Source organism: Watersipora subatra, chromosome 3, assembly GCF_963576615.1.
Source record: "Watersipora subatra chromosome 3, tzWatSuba1.1, whole genome shotgun sequence".
Classification (NCBI taxonomy): Eukaryota; Metazoa; Bryozoa; class Gymnolaemata; order Cheilostomatida; family Watersiporidae; genus Watersipora; species Watersipora subatra.
This window is the reverse complement of record NC_088710.1, coordinates 5,074,074-5,098,113: the sequence shown is the minus strand read 5'-3', so window position 1 is coordinate 5,098,113 and position 24,040 is coordinate 5,074,074. Positions and strand designations below refer to the sequence as shown.

The following is a 24,040-nucleotide window of genomic DNA, read 5'->3' as shown; positions in this document are numbered from 1 at the left end:
AGTTATAAAACAAAAGCTGTTGCTAGTGTATATATATGGAAAAAACTGTAGACCTGGCCACCTCATTGTACAGTTATGCATTAATGATAGGTTTTAATTGAATAATTATGTTTTGCAAAGGTCCAAAATTTGATGTTTCTTGTAAAGATTTTATTTGACCAGAGTGGCGAGTCCAATTGAAACCGGTTTACAAAAGCTGCAATATAGCAGGTTTTTACAGTGATTTAATCTAATGTTTCCATATCATTTTCCACAAGTTTTCCAACTTGATACTTAACCTTTGTTTGACCTTGCTACTTAACCTTTTTTTGACCTTGATACTTAACCTTCGTTTGACCTTGATACTTAACCTTTGTTTGCATGTAAACAATGTTAATAAATTACTACTTTCACACTTTGTGTTCAATTAGACTACTGTATCTATAATTTTATTTCAACTCTTCAGCATGTGAGAAAACTTGTAGCCTGAGAATTTTCATATACGCATGATTTTACCCAATTTTACCAATACTATTACGTGTATTTGGTAAAATCATCTGGGACTAAAATATTATACATTATTGACTGATTATCAAATGGCTGTTGAGTTTCCAAAAAACTTGGGTCTTTTGTACAAGATATTGCGTGCACTAATCATCAAACACCGGTATCTCCAGCAGCTAAGTTGTATATTACAGTTGATAGAAAAAACGCGGGAGGTGCAATTAGCAAACAGCTGGCTATACTGCTAAGTGAAAAAATATTACGTGGGGCGGAAAAGGGGTGAGGGGGAGGAAGTTGGGAGGGGGAGGGGGTGAGGATCACAATGAAATTAAAGGAAGTCATACGAATGACATGAATCTATTTTTTTACAAAGATTATATCTTGCTGGTTAAAATGTCTTAGCTTGTGTTCTGCAGCATATTTTCCTGCCTATTTCTTTTGGCTAACCAAACTCAGTTTTCAACCATGATTACGAACAAAATGCATACCTCACCTCTATTTCATTAACACTCTGTGTGTGCTCAAACTGGCAGACACCAGATCGTCAGTACACGACATGACGCTCCAAAAATGTTTTTCTATCCAAATAAGATGCTCAATAATATGACAAGACTCAATCTTTCCCGCTGCAACAGAACAAGTTGATTTCTAAAACATTCTGTAAGAAATTATTTTGCGAGCTGATAATAACTTCATACCTACCGCAAAACCTCTAAGTGAACGCTACCTTTATTTGAAAGCCACCTCTATTTGACCCTCACTATAAGAGAAGGGTTGAAAAATAGAGCGCCTGGATGTTCAAATAGAGGTTTTACAGTATGCAATAAATAGTGGCTGCTGTTAGCCTCCCTATGTATCATATGTTACAGACTCAGTATAACTACTGGTTGTCCCCTCCACACCGCATACTGTGTTAGCATTGCCTAGTTGATATTTTGCAGTTTGATAAATGTTTTTTAACATAATACTGTGTCTCACTAGTGCTTCAATGCATGCTCGTAGTTGTATTCCTGCTAATAATTTGCCTAAAAACTAATTTACTAGGAATGTCTAACGGTATGTATTGCACCCGACAGCTCTATGTATTTGCATGCCATGCTGGCCACTTGTTCTTACTTGTAGGGCTGTCCACCTGCTCATACTTGTCGTTATTACGATTGCCGCTTCACATGATCAAAAGTGATTACTGAAAAACAAATATGTGATTCACTGTGATTGGTGTTGTTTATAATCATGTCTAACTATCCACTATTGTTTTACCCTGATTATATTACATATACCGAATATACCGCATATGTAATATAATGTACATATATTACATATACATTATATTACATATACCGAATCAGTGAGCAGATCTAATTGTATTCATAGTTTATTTTGATTATTAAGCATTTTAACTCTACTTTAAGGTTTAGAGATTTATTAACTTCCAAACTGTTTGTTTATAGCAAAAGAGCTTTGTTCCACTTTTGAGAGAGTCGCGATCTACTTGTGTTAGTTAAGCAAGTTCACCAGTTTAGGTAAACTCTGTGGCATGTTATAACATATAAAGTAAACATACTACAATATAATAAGTTAAATTTTATGAAGCTCTACATAAAAGGCGATAGAACAAGAAAGACGCAACAGCAATTTTACGCTAGAGATCAAAGCTAAACTCTTAGCTTATGTAATTCAGCAAAAGAGCGATTTGGAATAAATGCAGAAAATTAAAACCTTTATTTCTAACACTTTAACCTGACAGAAAAGTTTTGTTTTGTTTACAAATAAATTTAGGATAAAGATTTGTCAGCCATTTTCCACTCGGTGCTGGTATTTCAGTCAAAAAGCAGCATTAAATGTCATGCATAGACTACTTTTGCGTAGACCAATATTTGTGATTTAAAGGTTTTTGAAACTGCAAATGAAGGCATGAATTTATCTTCACTTCATCATGCATATATGTGGCTGTCTTTAATTCTTTCTTCCTGTCGTTTTCATCCTTTCCTTTTTATGATATCTTCTTTCACTTCTCCACCCGAGATGACACGAGTTATACACTTGCGACATAATTAAAAATTGTCATGTTGCATTGAAGTTATGTTGCAATACTAGTGTTTTGTAATCAAATATAAAGAAAGGGATAAACTTTCAGCACACATCTGAGATTTAATCGAAACTCATCCTTTGAAGTCAGCTTTTAGATATTGACTTTAGGCAACTAAACTCTGGCTATAGCGTGAGTTTGATTACACTCGTGTTCAAACATATCAGACGCCACATTTCTGGTAATTTAACTATTGAATATGTTGTCCTACGTTTCCATTTCATTCACACCTATATATTGTCTCTCAATTAATACCAGCACATTCACGCTAGACGTTACTCTTAAAATTTGCAGTCAACATTTGAATTTTCATAAGAAAGTTTTTCAACAAAAGCAAATAACGGAATCATTTTTCATTATTTGCTCTCTTGATTTACATTTCAAGGTAAACACAAGAAATAGTAACAAAATAAGGTCTGACGTTAAAGATCTCATTTGCTCGAGTAAATCTGAGCCTTCTGCGACAACTCACTCGCCAATCCTTTATGGCGGACATGTTGTCTAGTGTCACTCTACAATGGTACTTGATGCTTAGAAAGTTGTTCAGGGTTAATGGTAGTTCTTGCTAAAATACAGGCACGAGCCAGAAAGTGCTGCCTGAGTGAGAGATGCGTGTAGAGTACAACTAATTGCTGTGCCGGGCTAGCTAATTTTAACACTTTATCTCTTGCTATTGGATGACTTTATTTATGAATGTATTAATCTTTTAAAAACTTGCTGTTTATAATGGGGAGACGACTAACCATTTTAAGCATGCTCTGAAGTCAGTTTTGTCATTGAATTTGATGATACTGACGTAGTTTGTTAAATTTGTGCTGGTAGGAGGAGCTTACCATTGGAGACCCAGACGATGAGTTTGGAAACTCTGGCAGAAGTCGTTGGAAAATGTTATTTAAAAAGCTAGCAGGTATTATCAACTTTCTGTTGTGTGCGTATTGACTTGATAAGCTGTAAGGTTTACTCTCAATTGTAGGTTTTTACTCTGGTACGATTATTTTTGGATGTATAATTAATTAATTACAATTAATTTGTGACTTGTATTAATTTGTTTAACATGCTATGGTGCAAACAGAATTTTAAAATGCAGACTTCTAGGATTGTTATTCTGTGATGCTTTTTCATCAGATATATTTATCTCTTTGAATTGTTTACAAAGAACAAGACAACATTCTCTCTGGTGAGATTTTCATTTTCCTGTTACCTATTGCTTCTCGAGTAATGCGCGGTCCATCATCAGCTTGTTTGGGCATAAAACCTTTCACCTTTCGCTCACTCTTTCTCTCAATCTATGAAGCAGTTTAGCCAATTCATGTATAGGAGCAGCTTTGTTTTTCATTTATTTAAAAACTCTAACAATCTATTTGATCCTGCTCAGTAACGTCAAACATCCTGTTACACATTAAAATCCTGTTACATTGACATTCTGTTACACTAACAACCTGTTACATTAACAACCTGTTACGTTAACATCGTATTACATTAACATTATGTTACATTAACATACTGTTACGTTAACATCCTGTTACGTTAATATCCTGTTACGTCAACATCCTGTTACGTTAACCCACATCTCTGAAGATGGTCTAAAAGAAGTCAGCATTTATATTTTAGACATAGTACAATAAACTGAACACAATAACTTTCAGATATAGGGTTGGTGAAAATCTCACATTAAACACTAAAAGTCTATACAGTTATGGACAAAAGTCTGGTGACAAAGTTTTGGGTACTATTAACATACCTTTTTCCCTGTGGTATTTAACACATTTTGATACTATAGTAATATCAAATCTATATATATATATAATTATATATATATAATAATACATATATAATATATATGTTATATATACATACATGTATATTATATATATTATATTACATATATTATAATATAATATATATAATATAATTATTATATATAATATAATATAATCTATATATATATGCCCAAGATGGCTAGTTTAATATTATTCCCTTTGCATGACGATCAGATTACCACAATGATATCAGTAACACATATTGTTATCCGCTAATTTTTACATAGTACTAACCTGGCATGGCTGAAATTAAGACGTATGGCTAAAAAAGATTCTTTGGGCAAATAATTTTTTCAAGTAATTATTTTGTACCACTTTTTATAATAAAGTCATCGCTTGTATAGCGTGTATATGCAAAGTAAAGGTTGTAAAAAGAAAGGTGAAGACAGACTAATATTTTATTTCAAAAAGTTTGTCTAGAATCTAAACAGATACTGAGTGAAAGCACCATTTGTCACTTTTCATGGGTTTTTATTTTATGCATTTAAATTAATTAATTTAATTAATTAAGTAGTTTCTCAAGAATTACATTGAAAATTTGTTCTTTTTAAATTTGCCTGTGTTGAAACTACTGTGTACTATATACACGCACGCACGCACGCACACACGCACATACACATAACGGCCTGGCTTTCTCTGTTATATGATGCCACAACAGTGAACTTATTATTGCTTTAACTGGCTTCAACACAGACAATAACGTTGCTGAGGGATGGGTAATGCGCTTCTATCTTTGCAAATTTAATAAGTTTTAATTAAATTCTACTATTTCATGAGCTTTTCAATTGTTTTACCTGATTCCATATTGCAGTGTTTTGTTTATTTTGTAAAGTTTTAGTATATGCATCAGCTAAGCATCTTGAATTATATTGTAAAACATAAAACTTGTACTCAAGTTTAACAAACTTTGAGCCTATTCACCAAATGTTTAAATATTATTATTATTATTACTATTATCATCATCATCAGTATATTAACATATGTGATATAACTATATTATACTATTGTAAAAGGTAAAATGATTAGTATGTTATTACTATTATCTTTATCACAAGTATAACGTTGTAGTACAGTTTTAAAAACTTCATATCGCATTCTTGCCTTGTGTCTAAATGCTGTTTCTCTGGCAGCCTCATTGTATTTAAAAGCTGTTTCTCTGGCAGCCTTATTTAGCAAGCAATAGCCTTGATCTCATACATCATAGTCACCTATTGTTTATGCTCTCCTACCTCTTCATATCTTCTCTTGTTGTGAGAGTTATTCCCACTGGTTGTGAGACTTATCCTCACATGTTGTGAGAGTTATCCTCACATGTTGTGTGAGTTATCCTCACACGTTAAGGGGGAGGTTTTAACCTAAACAAGCTGACAGGATCAGATAGTTCATGCTTTGGTGGCATTTCACTGGTGTTTGTATTAGCAATTGCCTTTAGAAGCTCAGGGATTCTTACCAGGTAAGACTGAGCCAAAACAGTAATAACTATAGAATTACCGCATGTCGTCAGAAATAGATGGCTTTAAGAAGTTGTTTATGTGTTCTTTGTGAGATAAATTTTAATTTATCTTTTGCAAAAGTTAAGTGAGCACGAAAATATAGGATCGCTTGTTTCATGTCTTTGGTGTCTTGGTTTATATCCACCACATGTACTGTTAAGAGTTTGTCACAGCTGGCAAGGTATTCATCGGTTAGCTTTAGACCATGCAGGGTTTCCATGCTAGTTTCATGAGAATGACTATAAACCTAACCATGGTCAGTTAAGCATAACAGAAATAGATAAACTTTTCACCTCTTCTCATTCAGCATTACATGATCAGGTGAAAGTGAGGCCTTATAGTATCATATGATTGGCAGACTTTTGTTTATATATAGAAATTTTACGAAATCATTTTGGAAGCCTTTAGCTGGTATGAAATGATAAGTACATTGCCAGAGGACATTTCTTGGTGTTTTTCTTTCCAACCTTTAGTATTTTAGCTCAACTCATTGCATCTGAGTGTCGCAGATTTTTGCCTTCATGTCATACCTTCATTATTATGTTTTATCAATAGCTGAAAAATAATGGCTTCACAAAACAACCTGTGGTAGCATTGTGGATGATGCAGCATTTTGTTTCTACCTTGATTTTGAAAAAAATTCAAATTATCCTTTGAAAGTGCATTATTTATTGTTCTATCTGAATAGTTTGTTGTGGTTATTCCAGACCCACTAGAAGAAGACAACTACCAATGTAGTTGTATTGATAGCGGTGAGTGAATCTGGCATGTGCAAGGTGATCCTTTGCAATCATCTGCTATAGGTTGCAGTTGCACTGCAGAGGGCATACTGTGACATATCTTTATTACGGTAGATTAACAAGGAAATAAACTACAACATGATGTTCCTTATAAACTATTTAAATGTTCCTCAGCTTATAAATTTTGATTTTATTTACATATATATTTTTTAATTAATTAATTAATCATTAATTAATGATCCGAATTAATTTTATTAATTAGGATCATTAATATTATTATTATTAGGACTGTGATAGTTAATATTATCATTATTGTTATTATTACTGCCAATACAGCAACATTGGAATATGAATTTATATTCTACATATGAATTTATTTGTCGAGAATAGCTTCACATGTTAAAACCATTGCATGCTGAAATAAATAGTGGCGCGAAAACATATTGTAAATTAGCTACAATAAATAATTAATAAATAGTACAGGTAATTACAGATAGCAATAAAAATGTGTTATAAATAGATGTAAGAAATGAGGTGTAAAAAGTTCAATTAATAAAGAAATAATCGATAAAAACAAGTTTTTATTGTAACTTAATTTTGGAGATACGCAAATGGAAGTGTAGGCTTGCCAATGCGAAAATAGAGCTTGTGATATATATATATATATAGAAAATAGAGCTTGTGATAGAGACATATACATAGAAAATAAAACTTGTCATAGAGATATATATATATCTCTATGACAAGTTTTATTTTCTATGTATATGTCTCTATCACAAGCTCTATTTTCTATATATATGTATATATATATATATCACAAGCTCTATTTTCTATATATATATATATATATATATATATATACTAACTATATATATATATATAGTTAGTATATAGAAAATAGAGCTTGTGATAGAGATATATATATAAAATAAAGCTTGTCATAGAGATATATATATATATAAAATAAAGCTTGTCATAGAGATATATATATATATAAAATAAAGCTTGTCATAGAGATATATATATATATAAAATAAAGCTTGTCATAGAGATATATATAAAACTAGCTGCATTACCCGTCTACAGGAGCAGATTCACGGGCAGCATAAGGTTTATTGAGAGTTGGCTTTCATACTGTAAAACAACTCCAAATATGCAGTTACATCTCCCTCTCTCCATCTCTCCCTCTCTCCCCTCTCTCTCCCTCCCTCTTCCCCCTCTCCCTCTCTCTCTCCCTCTCTTTCTCCCCCCCCCCTCTCCTCCTTGCTCTCTCTCCCCTTCTCTCCCTCTCTCTCTCCCTCTCTCTCTCCCCTCTCCCTCCCTCTTCCCTCCTCTCTCGCTCTCCCTCTCTCTCCCCTTCTCTCCCTCTCTCTCTCCCTCTCTCTCCCCTCTCTCTCCCTCCCTCTTCCCTCTCTCTCTCTCCCTCTCTCTCCCTCCCTTTTCCTCTCCCTCTCTCTCTCCCCCCCTCTCCTCCTCGCTCTCCCTCTCTCTCCCTTTCTCTCCCTTTCTCTCTCTCTCCCTTAGTTCAACGCAACACTTGCGGATAGACAACATTTTTGGTTTTTCTGTCGGGCGTATGAAGAAACAGTTTTCGGCGTGTGCCTACTTTTGAGCAGGCGACGTATAGCTGGTCATGGCTGATGCAGGGTGACAGTAAGTCGATAGCAGCTGCTCTCTTTCTTTTCACAATAGCGTATCGCAACCCTCGGAGTACTCGTGAAAGTTCTGTAATAGTAAGTTACAGTAGGCCTACTCGTAGCTGGAAAAAATTAGTAACTCGGCTGCTGAAGGAAATGAACATGACCCACTATCACGAACAGCGGCAAATCCAACGTTATTAAGTAGTGGAGATGTGGCAATTCATAGACAATACAACATCGTATAAGAAACACTTACCTTTTTGATGTGGAAATTTAGTAGGTGAGAAATGCGTTTTTCCAGTGGCTCCAAGAAACAAACGTTTACGTGACCTTCTCGGTACACGTTGGCAGTAAATATTAATTGCATGTAAATAACTACTCGTTAATTTATTTTATTTAATGAATAGTACATTTGTATAGCTGTATAGACACCTTTGTATAGGCCGCAGAACTCAGGAAAGGTGCTTTTTAACACGGCAGAAAATTTGCCGTTTAAAAAGCGTGCTAACCGGGGATTTCGGTTAATGCGCCCGAGCGGTGAAAGAAAAACAACAGAATCGCCACACCTTTATATAAGCCGTTTGGCTCAAATCGTCAGAGAAAAGTAGCGGCTAATAGTCCATATTACGAAATTACGATATTACGAAAATACGATAATTAGTACTCATATTATTTCGGTTGGCTTCGTTCGACCGAATGGAAAAAGAAAGACCGCTCTATAATTTATTTACCGTTACTACACATATTAATTCAGTTCGCTTCGTACGACCGAAATTCGTACGACGATAAAAGGAAAGACCGCTCTATAAGGCGGACAATCAATCAATCACACAGACAACGATTGCCGTTTGTATAGTAGATAAAGCTTGTCATAGAGATATATATATATATATATATATATATAAAATAAAGCTTGTCATAGATATATATATATATAAAATAAAGCTTGTCATAGAGAGATATATATATATATAAAATAAAGCTTGTCATAGATATATATATATATAAAATAGAGCTTGTCATAGAGATATATACATACAAAATAAAACTTGTCATAGAGTATATATATATATATATATATAAAATAAAGCTTGTCATAGAGATATCTAACAGAACATATTTTAGCTTAAACTAGGTTGAGTTTAAATTAGCTTAGCTAATCTTGTCTTTTTTTGTTATTTTTGCATTGATTACTTTTTTAATTCAAGCTTTCAGTTTCAGTTATTTTCTCAAAATGTCAGTGTTGAAAAAACCTTTAAATGTTAAAAAACATTTTAGTTGTATAGTCAAATGTTTGCTTGGATCTCTCCACATTTGTTGAAAAAAGTTTTGTGGAGTTGACTGTAATTAGAAATTGTCTGTACATGTTTATAAGCTGAGGGAACCTATTAATAGAAGGGCTCTAGTCCCCCTAAATCTTTAATATGCTGGCAATCTATTCTCCTTCAAATGGCAGCCCCTTATATCTCACTCTCCATATTATTTTTCTTTTAGACTGTTTTTATTCTGATGGCTTGTTTAAAAACTAATTCTTTCACACCTGCTGTCATACATTTATATTCAGATGACTTGATGACCTTTGCTCTCCTTGCATTTTAAAATAAGTCGGTAGAAATCGAAGTAGGAATTAAAAAGATGATTTTCTTTGCAATGTTTTTAAGATGTTGCACTAAAGAAACAACTAGCTTTTTACACGCATTATGAGAATTTATAAAAAATTTGGCTTTCATATAAATTATTTAAATTTATTTGTGAAAGAGGCAAGAGTAAAAACAGTCATCTTTAGTTACGTTCACCTGAGAGCTGATTTAAACTCGATGTTGTCATCCTCCCTCGTAGTATTCCTCCGATTTTAAGATTTGATGTTTTAGCTTGCAAATCTTCTTTATTGATTCTGCCAAAAGCTTCAAGTTATGTTGCTTTTATTTTCTCCCCTAGCTGTTCCAGTGAAAGACTCTCGTATGTTATATAAGTATTTTAGTAAACAGAGGCAATACATATAGTTTCTTTATGTTCAGATCACAGCACGTGTCTTTTCCGGCAGACGTTGACATGCTTCCTGCTTGTCTGTGGTTTCCCATCACCCGTGATATGAGTTGTAAAATTGCCTGTGAATATGTCTTGTATTGTTCTAGGTACAAGCAGCAAACTTTTGCATGTATAACGTTTTGTTTCTTAGCTCTATAGTAAGGCAGCATTTATAAAGAAACAAATTGTCTAGTTCATTACGAAATCATTTTGTTACGCTTAAAGCATTGAATTGGTTTCAAATTGATTTGGTAAAGTTCTTGCTCGTACCATTTATACAGAAAAGAAAATTTGTACATGTGACAAGAACCCTAAGACATGCACAGTACATCCACTGCCTAAACAAAGTGCTTCTGCCAAACTGAGAAGCTTGGGAGATAGTGAAGAGAAGAGACACAGCGGTGTGGGTATACTTGAATTTACACCGGCCAGAGCTGGGCAGGATGTCACACCTCTTGGTCTTAATTTTAGAGACTCTTCTCCTGGCATGTCTCCAAAGTTGCAGTCCTCCCGACTCAGTGAGTCTCTACTCCTAGCCCTAAATTTTGGCTATCACTTATCTTTGCTCCCTTTAAAGCTAACGAGATATTTAAAAATGCGATTCCATAGATACTAACAAAATTAATTTATGTGGCTTATTTTCTCCCTCAAAATAGTTACTTGAAGTCACGGTTCTCTCAATCTATAAAGGAAGGTAGTTTAAGCAACACTACAATCGTTCACTTTGAGTTGCTAATTAAACCGATGCATTGAATGTAATAAATCACTTTCAACTTTAATACAAATGTGAAAATTATATCAAAGAACATATGAAATCAGTTGAAGATGCCATATGAAAACAAATGGGGCTGATGTGATGAAATATAAAAACCTATACAGATCAACCTATGCCCATGCTGCTCATTAATTAGCTAACAGTTTTATAGTTGTATAATCATTTACAAGTTTCATTGCCAGCCAACTTAGTGGATTGAATTGAAACAAGCTGTCAGCTGGCTAGAATGTTTTTTTTCTAATTTGCATCAAGAATCTCTGCTTTCACTTAAATCTAATCTTTGGCTGGCTGAATAAAACCCTCTCCTACGAGGCCCTGTAGCAGATCTTAGATACAATTTTTGAAAAACCATTAACGGTTTTATATATACGTTACTTTATTGACATAAATTTCATTCCAAACAAAAGTTTTCATTTCAAACAATAGGTTTTCAAACCATAATTCTATAAGTATATGTAATGATACAAACAGCTCTGTACATAATCAACTTTGTATAAGTGTATGATAGCAAGACTAGACGCCTGCGGTAGCTGTCAGCTGTCAACGAATTTACGTACACAACACATGTTTTACAGGGCTTGAGGGAGGTGAGTTACTTTCTCATGTATTTGGGTTTCTTTGGAGGCTACCTAAACCAATTACATGTACTGTAAGCTTGCTGCAGCATTTAAACTTCTCATAGTTTTTTCTTACAAATTATCTATCAGCTTTTTTGGTAATATGGGTGGGTCACAAAGCTGCCGGCAAAACCTATTGGAAATTGGAAAATATCTTACAGGTTATATTTATATATAGTTTAAAAGTAGAATATGCATAAGCAGGTGATTGTAATATGTCTTATAGTATAATTCTAAGCAAAACACTTCAACCTGAAAAAAATTTCATTTTCTGTTTTTAATCTTTTAAAGTCTTTTCTTTTGTTCTGTTATGACCCCCGAGTGCTGCCAAACATCTGCACCTTTATGCTGCTGTTCCATCGCAAGCTTTGGCAATGCTTAAATCACTTGCGGTCTCGATGCCTACCTTTGAATGCTGTCCTTTACTAGGCAATTATCTTAGCTACAAATGATAGACTGTGAGTCTATGTGTAGAAACTAAGAGATATACATGTAATCTAGATTATGACAGAATTGGCAAAAACGTAACCATGACAACAGCTCTCATTAGCAGTCTTTGTTTCAACACCAAAAGGCTTCCCAAAAATGAAAATCAATAAAAAAATTATAATTGAGCCCGTGTTCTTCAAGGTAACTTCAGAAGATAATACAATCATAGCAAATGTATGCGACTGCAGTGTTATTAAGAACAGTACTAATTTATACTGAGAACCAATTCTATTTAGCAATAGAACCGGTGGTCGTTGCGTTCCATAAAAGTGTTTGAGAGTTGTTTACAGATGAAATACAAAATTAACAGCTCATTTATTATTTTTGACCAAAAAATCTATTTGAAAATATTGCTTTTTGTGCTGTTATGTCAGCCCAGGGTTCCTGGTTTGCCTTGCATGTCAGCTATGCTAGCCCAGTAAGCTGCTAAACCTTGTCATATACTGATAGGTGCTCGCTCAGTGGTTGCGCCCCGACCATCAAGGCAGGGTTGTCATCTTCTTTTGTCTACTCCAAAACTTCGTCACAGTATTTATTAGCTGACTTCTCATTGAATAGTAAATAAATGTATATACTGAGAGTTGTCTTCCCAATTGATGTTTTAACTCCGCGAGCAACGGTCTTGTTATTTTCATCAGATCTAGCCTCCTAGTTGTAACTACCTAACTACTTAGAAATGCTGCTTGCCTAGCCTAAGTGTTTTAGATGTAGAGTATTAGGAACTTCAAAATGACAATCTTAGGCTATAGTTGCTGCATTTTTATAAAGACCACCGAAAGCTCATCCTTCACCGAGCTCATAAGACTCCAGTATTCTTTGCTAACACATCCATGTAAACTGTTTTCATCATTATTATTATCATTATAAACTTAATTAAAAACAACTTTGCTTATAGCTATGCACCTTATTTCTTTTCTTCTTTGCTGGAGTCTGGTCAACTATGTGCTATGGATGTATGTGGCTCTATTTTAGACGTACTACGGTTTCAGTAGAAAGTTTTCTAATAAAATCAAATAACTGCAAGGAAACTTGTTGATAAGTATTTGATCTTGAAAACAGTAAGCATTCTTGCAGGACTTGGACCGATGGGCCAGGCGCTCATGAGTGGAGTCCGATCGATTAAGGTCAAGAACAAGGCGGATGAAGAGTCAGAAGGTTTACTATCTGGTCATCTTTCTACAGTGAGATATTACAATGTCTTCAGTTTGTAAAGGCCTAGTTTTGAGGCTTGTAATCGGAAAAAACTTATTTGAAACCTTTTTATAGCACTGAGTAGGGCGCAGCTATTTGATTTTTGTAAAGTTCAGAGGCATATTTGTTAGCTTTTTAAAACTTCACTAACCAATGTAATGAACTAAATCGTATTGTTTGTGATGTGAGCTGATCCATCCAGTAGTCACTAGCACAGCCATAAATCTACCACACATAAAGTTGTGCTTTCAGCAGTAGAAAAACAACTGCGCTTGCCTGGAACTAAAGCTAGCCATTTTGTTGAGAAAACATGTATAGCTCTATCCGCTGTCTTACAAAGATTGTTTTGATCTCACAGTCTGAAATCACTCTCTCTGAGCACGCTAGAGAATTGTCTTGTGACTCAATGCGAGTAGACAACTCCACTGGTGAAATAGAGGTACTATAGCATGAGTGGTGCAGTGCTATTAGTATTGCAGCTATGCACCTTCTTTTATTTTTTCAGTAAAGCACTGGCTGGTTGCATTTCACTGCACTCACGGCTTGCCCGCTTGTAACACACTGCGCAAGGTGCTTCTTGACTCGCCCTGATTTCGCTCAGCACACTGTCAAGTTTTTAAGTCTGTAACTTTTCAACTTGAGCATATTCTTTAAAGGTTGACTTGCAACAAAGTTCACATTACAGTTATTTGGTATCAAAGAATTCACCATGTCTTACTCTGCTATGTTGTTGGTGCAAATGTCGTATTGTCTACGGCAGTTTCATGATGACGGCGATTAACTGTTCGTTTTTGAGCTTTTAAGAGCTTGTAATCACATTTCCACATATTTGGCACCTACAACACAACAGAGTAAGACATGGCGAATCTTTTGATACCAAATAACTGTAATGTGAACTTTGTTGCAAGTCAACCTTTAAGGTTTTCTTATCAAAACTGCTTCAGAATATCAGATCTCTTAAAATATGAGATATGGTACTGATCATTGGCCAAGCCTTTAGACATAGTTTCATGATTACTTCATTGCTTGTGTCTAACAATAGATAAACCCACAATATATTAACAACTTGACGCGCGCAAGATCATTTGTGTTACTTACATTGAGTGGAAGAGGCTTTCATTTACACTAACAATACTTTACATTTGCTTCCATGTATCTTATCCATAAACATCATTCAAAAAGTCTGTTTGAGAATGAAATGCGTCAATGCATCATTGGAAGCACTTGTCTCAAACTCAAAGACCATATTTGTTCCATCGCTTTTACTGTTTTACTGCTGGTTGTAGATGATAAAAGCATCAGCGGATAGTATGGTTGGTGCTTGTCTGGTAGGGATGAAATGCTCTTCGTTATATGTCATTGTAACTTGATCCTTATCTCAGCTGTGGTCATTGCATGTCAAAGATGGTGATTGAGTTTCTTTCAAGTGGCTTTGGTTTCAATAGAGCATGACAGATGAAGTTTCTGGTGTAAATTATAACAAGCTCATAACAGTTTCGCTTATTCTTTGGAGAGTAATCTCCTCTTGATTCTCCTTACTGAACTTTCACAAAGTTGTAGATATGTAATTAATTTATATACTAGAGAGTGCAATGGACCTATGCTTTTCTTTTACTCATGATTGATCAATGAGTTACTACTACTCTTCTGCTTGCATCTGTCTTACTGAGTTGGTAGCATGTTTCACCCTTGAAGCTTTTTAGCTTGTGAGCAAGCCATAATGCAGAGCTTGACGGCGATATTCGAGTCTTGCCAGCTTATTTTAGTGCTGCTTGAAAGATCGCTGCTGTTTACTCAATACTCATGCACGATTTGCTAGCAAACTTTCCTAATCTTTAACTCTTTCCCTACCAAATTAGTTTTTTACCGGAACATAATTACATGTTCAGAAAAAACCTAATATTCAGCAGGGGCGCATATAAATGGTCATAACTTTTGAACCACAAGGTCTATAAAAATGTTTTGATACCAAGTTGATCAGTTCAGATCAAATTTTACATCAGCTAATGGCAGAACAAAATGCCACAAATGTGTTGCGGAGTGAGCGCGAATACTTTTTTCGCCATTTTTGCTACAACTGAGAGCATGTTTGAGCCGTACGATTCCTCAATATTATTACTGCAAAAAATACAATAATCACTCTCAGTAGTACTATTGTTCAATATAAATCACTCAAAGTCCATGGATCTTGAATTAGTGAAACCCTTGCAGCTGTAATACGTCTAACACGATTGGTCAATGCAGAGAAAAAATTGCGATAAGAAAATGAAGTTTTTTTTATATGAAACTGTGCTTAGGATGGGTTGTAAACATACTTTCTATTGGCTCAGCACATGCAGATAAATATTTCTTTTCGACTAAGTACAGATACGACAGGCTAATGAATGAGCTACTCACTAATCAGAAATGTTTTTATAAGAAGCCACACCATGTGACTCTTGGCCATACGCAATCGCTTTGCCGTACTACGAGGCTTGTGGTAGTGAAAGAGTTAAACCGATGTGTCAATATACAATCTATCCCAAATCAGGTTTCTTTTTAATAACTTTGTGGCAATAATTACAGTCTAGATATGATTTGTAGCCAAATGTTGCGGGTGCTTCCGGAGGGCTTCCGTCCATACAATGTGACCAGAGTAATCAAACAATATCAACAAACCTTACTATACCTTCTGACACTAACTCTTTGACGCATGTAGATGAGAGAGCTCGGCGCAGCTCTTCTGCCTCTCGAGAACCAAGTGCATTTGAGTTGGAAGGACGACTCAATACTCTTAGTTTGTAAGAATTTAATATTTCAGAATGTTTTTATCACAGATATCTTTACTACTATTAGGAAAAATTAAATGGCACAAACGAATTTTTAAAAAGAGAGTGTAGCTGTTTGACCTAGTTGAAGTACTTCCTATATCACTTGTTAATACATTTTTCATGTCTTATGCCCTTGACTTGTAGCTGACAGGATTTTTGGTTGGCCATATTCTTAATTCACATTTGCATTCAATAAAATTACAAAATGTAAGCTTGAATAAAAGTTTAATTTTTTGAGCCAATTGCGTGCAATACATTGAATAGTTCTATTGAGCAGAATTTCCATCTACAAGAGCTCATTTGCTTAGTCTTCAAATCTCATATATATGATGCCGGAGGAGTTGATGCTTCAAATCGATCTTTACATTCTCATACTTTCTTCTACATTTAATAGGTCAAGCTCTATTGCAGTCAGCATACCCCTAGTAACCTACATTCGCATCTGACTCCATGCTTTCTCTAGTAACCTACATGTACATCTGACTGACTCCATGCTTTCTCTAGTGACCTACATGTACATCTGACTCCATGCTTTCTCTAGTGACCTACATGTACATCTGACTCCATGCTTTCTCTAGTGACCTACATGCGCATCTGACTCCATGCTTTCTCTAGTGACCTACATGTACATCTGACTCCATGCTTTCTCTAGCAACCTACATGTACCTCTGACTCTATGCTGTCTCTAGCAACCTACATGCGCATCTGACTCCATGCTTTCTCTAGTAACCTACATGCGCATCTGACTCCATGCTTTCTCTAGCAACCTACATGCGCATCTGACTCCATGCTTTCTCTAGCAACCTAGATGTGCATCTGACTCCATGCTTTCTCTAGCAACCTACATGTGCATCTGACTCGATGCTTTCTCTAGTAACCTACATGGACATCTGACTCCATGCTTTCTCTAGTAACTTACATGGAAATCCGACTCTATGCTTTCTCTAGTAACTTACATGTACCTCTGACTCCATGCTTTCTCTAGTAACTTACATGGAAATCTGACTCTATGCTTTCTCTAGTAACTTACATGTACCTCTGACTCCATGCTTTCTCTAGTAATCTACGTGCACATCTGACTCCATGCTTTCTCTAGTAACCTACATGTACATCTGACTCCATGCTTTCTTTAGTAACCTACATGGACATCTGACTCTATGCTTTCTCTAGTAACTTACATGTACCTCTGACTCCATGCTTTCTCTAGTAATCTACGTGTACATCTGACTCCATGCTTCCTCTGGTAACCTACATGTACATCTGACTCCATGCTTTCTCTAGTAACCTACATCTTCCTCTCACTCCATGATTTCACTAGCAAGCTACATGTACATCTGACTCTATGCTTTCTCTAGTAACTTACATGTATCTCTGACTCCATGCTTTCTCTAGTAACTTACATGTACCTCTGACTTGATGCTTTCTCTAGTAACCTACATGTACATCTGACTCCATGCTTTCTCTAGTAACCTACATGTACATCTGATTCCATGCTGTCTCTAGTAACTTACATGTACCTCTGACTCTATGCTTTCTCTAGTAACTTACATGTAGCTCTGACTCTATGCTTTCTCTAGTAACTTACATGTACCTCTGACTCGATGCTTTCTCTAGTAACCTACATGTACATCTGACTCCATGCTTTCTCTAGTAACCCACATGTACCTCTCACTCCATGCTTTCTCTTTTACATCATTAATATATCATAAATCATTTATTTGTACGCTGTGGCGCTCTATTTTTTAACCCTTCTCCCATAGTGGCGCTCAAATAGAGGTGGAGTTCAAATAATGATGGCATTCAAATACAGGTTTTACGGTTATAAGGAGTATAAGCACTGATAGGATAATGAACAAGTTCTGCCCTTGCTCCGTTATATAGCTTTGATTAATAGTCCATGTAGCTTTATTTCTGTCAGAACGTTTCATCTCAAATGAAATAGTGATAAGACGATAATGTTCTTTATTTTATCTTTTCCACATAAAGAGTTCTCTCTTTGAAACTGCTATAAAAATTAACAAATGTGGAGTTATCTCTACTTTCTCTAATGGATTAGCACAAAAACAAAATCAATATGATGAGCAAAACAGCTAGAATATTTGGAATTGTTTTCAATTTTGATCAGACACAAACAACGTGTACACTATTAAATAAAATAAATTCGAGGAGAATGTAATTTTTTACATAAATAGATGATCTTCAATTGTGAAGTTGTACAATCATTGTCATAGTTTAGCATCTATGGTTTAGATTAATGTTTCTTATGTAATTTTTAGCCAACTTGATCGGATGGAGCAGAGGCTTTCTACTGATATCTCATTGATTTTACGAATGTTGAAGCAACAGAATATACAGAATCCCAACACCAATTCATCATCAAATAGCAATTTCCAACAGATTCCTGATGTTACAATACACTTAGGAGATGACAATATCAGAACATAACACACCTGCAACAGTTATTCCGCTTCCCATTAATTCCAGAACTCGCATTAAGTTTTATTAGCAATATGTAAATAGAAGCTTGTAGTCCATATTAAACAGATAACCTGCAGCACTCTCAAAGTTCCCATAAAGTAGCATTGCTTATCTAAACCCCTCCTTGAGTGCAATACGTACTTCAGATGCTTAGGTAATCCGCGTCGGACAATTTTTTGGTATTGGAGTTCTCTGGAAATGCTTGGTGTGTTGACAACTTTTTTTACGGGTTGAACGTTTTTTTTTTATTATAAGCTTCAATGGTTGTGATGGTAGAAGTCTTCATTTTTTCTTTAATAAAGCATTGTTTAAATTTGTATATCTGTATACAAAACTATCAATAGCATATATGCATTGAATGGGGCTACTATTGAAGCAAGTGTAATGAAAAATTCATTACTTTTTGCAATATTCAGTCTGTCTTTCTTTTTCCTGTTACGAAGAAATGCCAAAGTTCTACTTAGTCCAGAGAGTCTTTACTATTATTTTAGATATTTTGCATGTTTATTCTCTACTTTGGTCAAGTATAATATGACCTCTTTTTACCCTGCCTAGTTAGGTGTCATTCGCTCTATTTAAAGAGTTAATTTTTAAATAAATTAACTTTGGCATAACACAAACATACATCAATAAAATATTGGTATAAATAATTACAAGTCTTGCTAAACTCCTGAAATATAGCGGTTACATAACAGGTTGGTATTCATCGAGTTGATAAGCTAAGTCTTCAAGCTATGACCTTCAATATTGACTACTCCAACTCCTCGGCAATGCTATTAGATTAACAACTTTTATAACATATTTGTTCATCTCACTCAATAATTCCTAATGTCTGCCTTTTCTTTCTTTTTTTGGTAAAGAAAACACTTTATTGATGATTACCAATGCCAACAAAAAAGTTATATACATATATATATATAAATGTATATAACTTTATATATATATACATGTATATATATATTTATATATATACATGTATATATATACATATATATAATATATATAAATACAAGCTAATGTATATATACATACAAGCTAATGTATATATACATACAAGCTAATGTATATATACATACAAGCTAATGTATATATACATACAAGCTAATGTATATATACATGTACATACAAGCTAAACCAGATAAACAGGTTAAGCTAATCTTTCAACCCAAGATGGTCTACTGGTAAACTGGAACAGCCTGATCTTATTATGGCGGATTAGAGTGCCTCAAGTTAGCAACCCAAGTTGATAAACCGGGTTATATATACAAACTCGAGTTTGTAAAAATAAGGTGCAATATACTGGTATTACGGTAGCATAACCGTATATCTGGTTAAACGAACAATGGTACACCGACAGGCACCCGTTAGCTAATAGAAATTAAACTATGTATGTACTGTAAAACTTAGTGCTTTTACCACAAACTCGAGTTTACAACGCACAAGTTATAATCCAATTTTGAAAAACTTGGCTTCAGCAAACCGGCAAAATCTGCTCGAAAGCAAGTTGAAAAACCCAAGTTACCGTTTCCGAGTTGGAAATAATCCAACTCGCTCTAATAACTCAAATGTTCTCATCATTTTAATTTCTCTAGCTATATTTTTTATATGGAATTTTCTTTGGTGCGTCATTAACCATCCTCGATCTAATTTTTATGTTTGTTCATTTCCGGTGTTCATTCAGTTTCTTGTCAAGGTTCTAAAAAGAGAACTCCTTTTTTCATTTGAAAAAGAAATGGCCCGGCCCCACATATATTGTTTTTAGTTTGGTTTTTACATTCTACAATTGTTTTTGTCTCTTTATATTTATATAAATAAATATGCGCAAATATCGCCAATATATATAATTTTAAATATGTACATGTATATATATATTTAAATTATTATTATTAATCAATTATTAAATTTTATATAAAATGTGCAAATGCAGTTCTGTAAATGAGACACCCAAATTACTCACTTTGTTTTTTTTTTACAAACCCGGGTTAATTTTGCGTAACACAACTCGAGTTTATCTAAAATCCAGCCCGAGTTTTTTGAACAGCAACTGAGTTCAACATCTCGGTTTGAGAAAATGGAACGCGAGGCACTGTAAGGCTCCATATCTTATGGCTAGGTGAAGCAGTTTTATGTAGCGGAAAATGACTAAAGAACTTTTACATACCTAATACAGACAGATGCGTGACATTTTATTTCCTTTAAAAACAAGTTAAAAGCAGCATTACCATCAACACATGACATAACCTTTGTGACACCCCCACCCCGTAAGCCAGACAGAGATTCACAACAATGGCCCAACAGACCCACAGATTTAAGCTACTGAGCAGTTAGTACAATATGCTATATTGTCCCCACCAAGCTCATGAATGCTCATTTGCTCATTATATATTGTGTATACCATCATTCTGTATCAGACTTGCCAGAGTATGTGCAGTTGTATTCAAATTACAATCAAACCTTAACATATAAAGTTAACCAACTTTGATACTTGCTGAGTGTGTAGAAATCATTGGATGTTGAAGGAAATCCTATTATGAGAATGTGTTTCATTCAAATAATTTTACAACTCCAAAATTTAATGATAAATACTTTAGGTAATAGCATATAACATACAAACACATGCATTGTGTAAGAAACAACTAAAATACAAGCTTATAACAAGTGATGCATATGGTCACATTGCTTTAAGTGCAGCCTTAGTGATAAGGGAGACAGATGGTACATAGATACAAATTCTAATAGAGATATAGAGTTAGTCTTGTGACCCTTGCAGTAATAAAACTAATTTTTACATATTTTTGTTTTGATTTTAAACATTTTATCTTTAATTAACACTACCAGCCATTCCACTTGTTTCAGGCTTTCTTTCTCTTCTTCATGATAACTACTAGATTGCTTTGGATAGTCTTTAAAGAATGATTTAAAAGATGTTTATTCATGTATTTTTACTGTTGCTCTAATTGCAGCAATTAGTCATAACCTTCTGTTATAAGATTGGAATTAGTTTTTAGTTCCGTTCGGGGCAGCAATAAAGTTCGCACGTCTTATCATTGTTAACTACTGATTCAAGACAACATAACAAACGATGTATAATTCCAGTCCTTTTGCAACCTATAAAAGTGATATATAATGCAAATAAAATTATTTTGTAAATCTTAAAAAGGGAAAAACTATAACTAAGAAATTATTGCAAATACAACAAGTTTAATGATAGAAATCGCCGCTCTTCTAACCACCGCGATCTACAGATAAACCGGAATTTCTTACAATGAGAATTATATTGATACGTAGCCATAGATATAATAAACATAAATATAACGGGTTCATTATATCTATGTACGTAGCTTTAGAAATTACAACGAGAACACAAGCTACTAATGCCACTCGCTACCCGAGAATACGCTTACGGAAAGGACGAGTATAACTGGAGGAGCTCAGAACCTGGTCACTTGACGGGGGAATTTTCTGTTTTTGTCACATGTCTTGCACATGCCCAGTTGCATTTATTCATGCATCATGATTAATATTAGACACTGGCCACAATGCTATATTCTATCACAGCAATATTGCAATAACCCACTACTAATAACCCAATACTGTTAAGAAATATAAAATAAGATATTATGCAAAAATGTGCATAAATAGTTGCAGAATCTTGCATAAGATTATTGTACACAGAAAGGTATTTGGAAAATGTATGGAAAAATAGAGAAATATATAAAAAAATATATAAATCTCGAAAAAATTGGTAAGATTTGACATGAGATATTAAATATTAGACAAAAACAGAAAATTCTCCGTCACGTGACCAGGTTCTGAGCCACTCCAGTTATACTCGTCCTAACGAAAAAGGACCAACTAAAGGTAGGAAAATTATCACCAGAAATACATGTCGCGATGATAACATTGACGTCGATTTTGTAATACGATATTCATACCGCACGGATTAGTAAGTCAAGAAGCAGATAAAATTATACCTGCCTTCCAGCAGATATTTCACCTTTCTGTTCTGCTAGGAGTCACTAGCATTCTGTTGCAAGACCGATAGCAACGTGGGAGCAATGCCCATTTCAACATATATTCGTGCTCAAAGGATAGAAGAGAATACTAGTAATAATGGTGAGAATGCGCCAATTAAAGCGAAGCTAGTCTTTATAAAGTATTACTATTTTTAAGCTTAAAATTTGTATTTTTATATAATTTATGTTTGGTTTGCTGATCATTTGTCCACCATGATTGCATTATAGGACTAATGAGTTTTCTGATATTTGGGCCTTATTTGCGTGCTACCAAATTAAAGAAAAATTTACTCAATTAATATATATGTTTCAAGTTAATTGTTTTAGTTAGACGATTAATTAGATAATAACTCGGCTGTTGGAGATATTGTAGAATTACCATGCAATTATATTTCCTTTTATGATGCATGATCATATCATGCATCTGATATGCATGATATGCATATCAGATGTAGTGAATACATATGTTTTGCTTGGATATAATGAGCCTCTTTTCGTTCATAATTTTGCGCAGCTGCCTTGCTAGTAAACACTTGGCTATCGGTAAACGTCCACCATTTTTCGTCATTTTGAATACATCAATGACAGTACTATCAAACAAGTGTCATGCTGCTAGGTTTGGCATAATTGCTTGTCACTCCATTCTCGTTAGTTGGATTTGTTTTGAATAATACATGTGCTACCGTTTTGGCTTGAATTTGATATCGTGTTGGCTCTGTACAACTTGGTTTTTGAGGAGTCACCAAAGCATTATTCCATACATGCAATTCTTAGTTGCAGAACTCTGATGTGGCTCAGTTATTAATAACTACGCAATGGCGTAGTTATTGCGTATTGCACGGCACCAATAGCATTTAGTAGTGGACCTAGTGCGAGATTGAACCTAGGCTGCCAAACTCTGCCCAAACATTGTTGGAATATTTTTTTTTTTAAATTTACAAACTCATTGAAAGTGTGATATTATTCGAAACAATTACAGGAGATGCAAGCTAAAGTAGTCTTTTATCGGTCTCAATCATTTATCTCTAGAAATTCGGCTATCAGCTTTTGCACCATTGTTCTATATGCAGGGCTGGAATGTCATTAAGATATTGGTCAGCAGCTGTCCTAAACAATAATGCTTGATTTATTATATAACTCATCAAATGATTGGTCGAGATACAGCCTCTTCTGACACATGGCCAAATATGCAAGGACATTTTATTTTAGCCAGTTGAAAAACTGATGTTACAAATGACCGGAAATCTGCAGTTCTACATACACTGTTTCCATGCTTCCAATGGGTTCAGAGTTGCTTCCCCTATGAATCATAAAAACAGTAAAGTCTGAACGCATTCACCGCCATTTCGCTTTGCTAAATCAGTGTGAAGG

General features: G+C 34.6%; 1 protein-coding gene across 1 annotated transcript in view; it reads left to right on the top strand.

The window, feature by feature from the left end:
- The window catches only part of LOC137391314 (potassium voltage-gated channel subfamily H member 6-like), a 48,125-nt gene extending 28,859 nt beyond the window's left edge, over nt 1-19,266 (top strand). Inside the window, exons 10-16 of the mRNA XM_068077743.1 lie at nt 3,395-3,479; nt 6,593-6,637; nt 10,575-10,811; nt 13,249-13,355; nt 14,652-14,693; nt 15,949-16,145; nt 18,452-19,266. Of these exons, the coding sequence (XP_067933844.1) occupies nt 3,395-3,479; nt 6,593-6,637; nt 10,575-10,811; nt 13,249-13,355; nt 14,652-14,693; nt 15,949-16,145; nt 18,452-18,620 (882 nt within the window). The 3' untranslated portion in view covers nt 18,621-19,266. The remainder of the gene's footprint in view (nt 1-3,394; nt 3,480-6,592; nt 6,638-10,574; nt 10,812-13,248; nt 13,356-14,651; nt 14,694-15,948; nt 16,146-18,451) is intronic.
- Nucleotides 19,267-24,040: the final 4,774 nt, after the last annotated feature.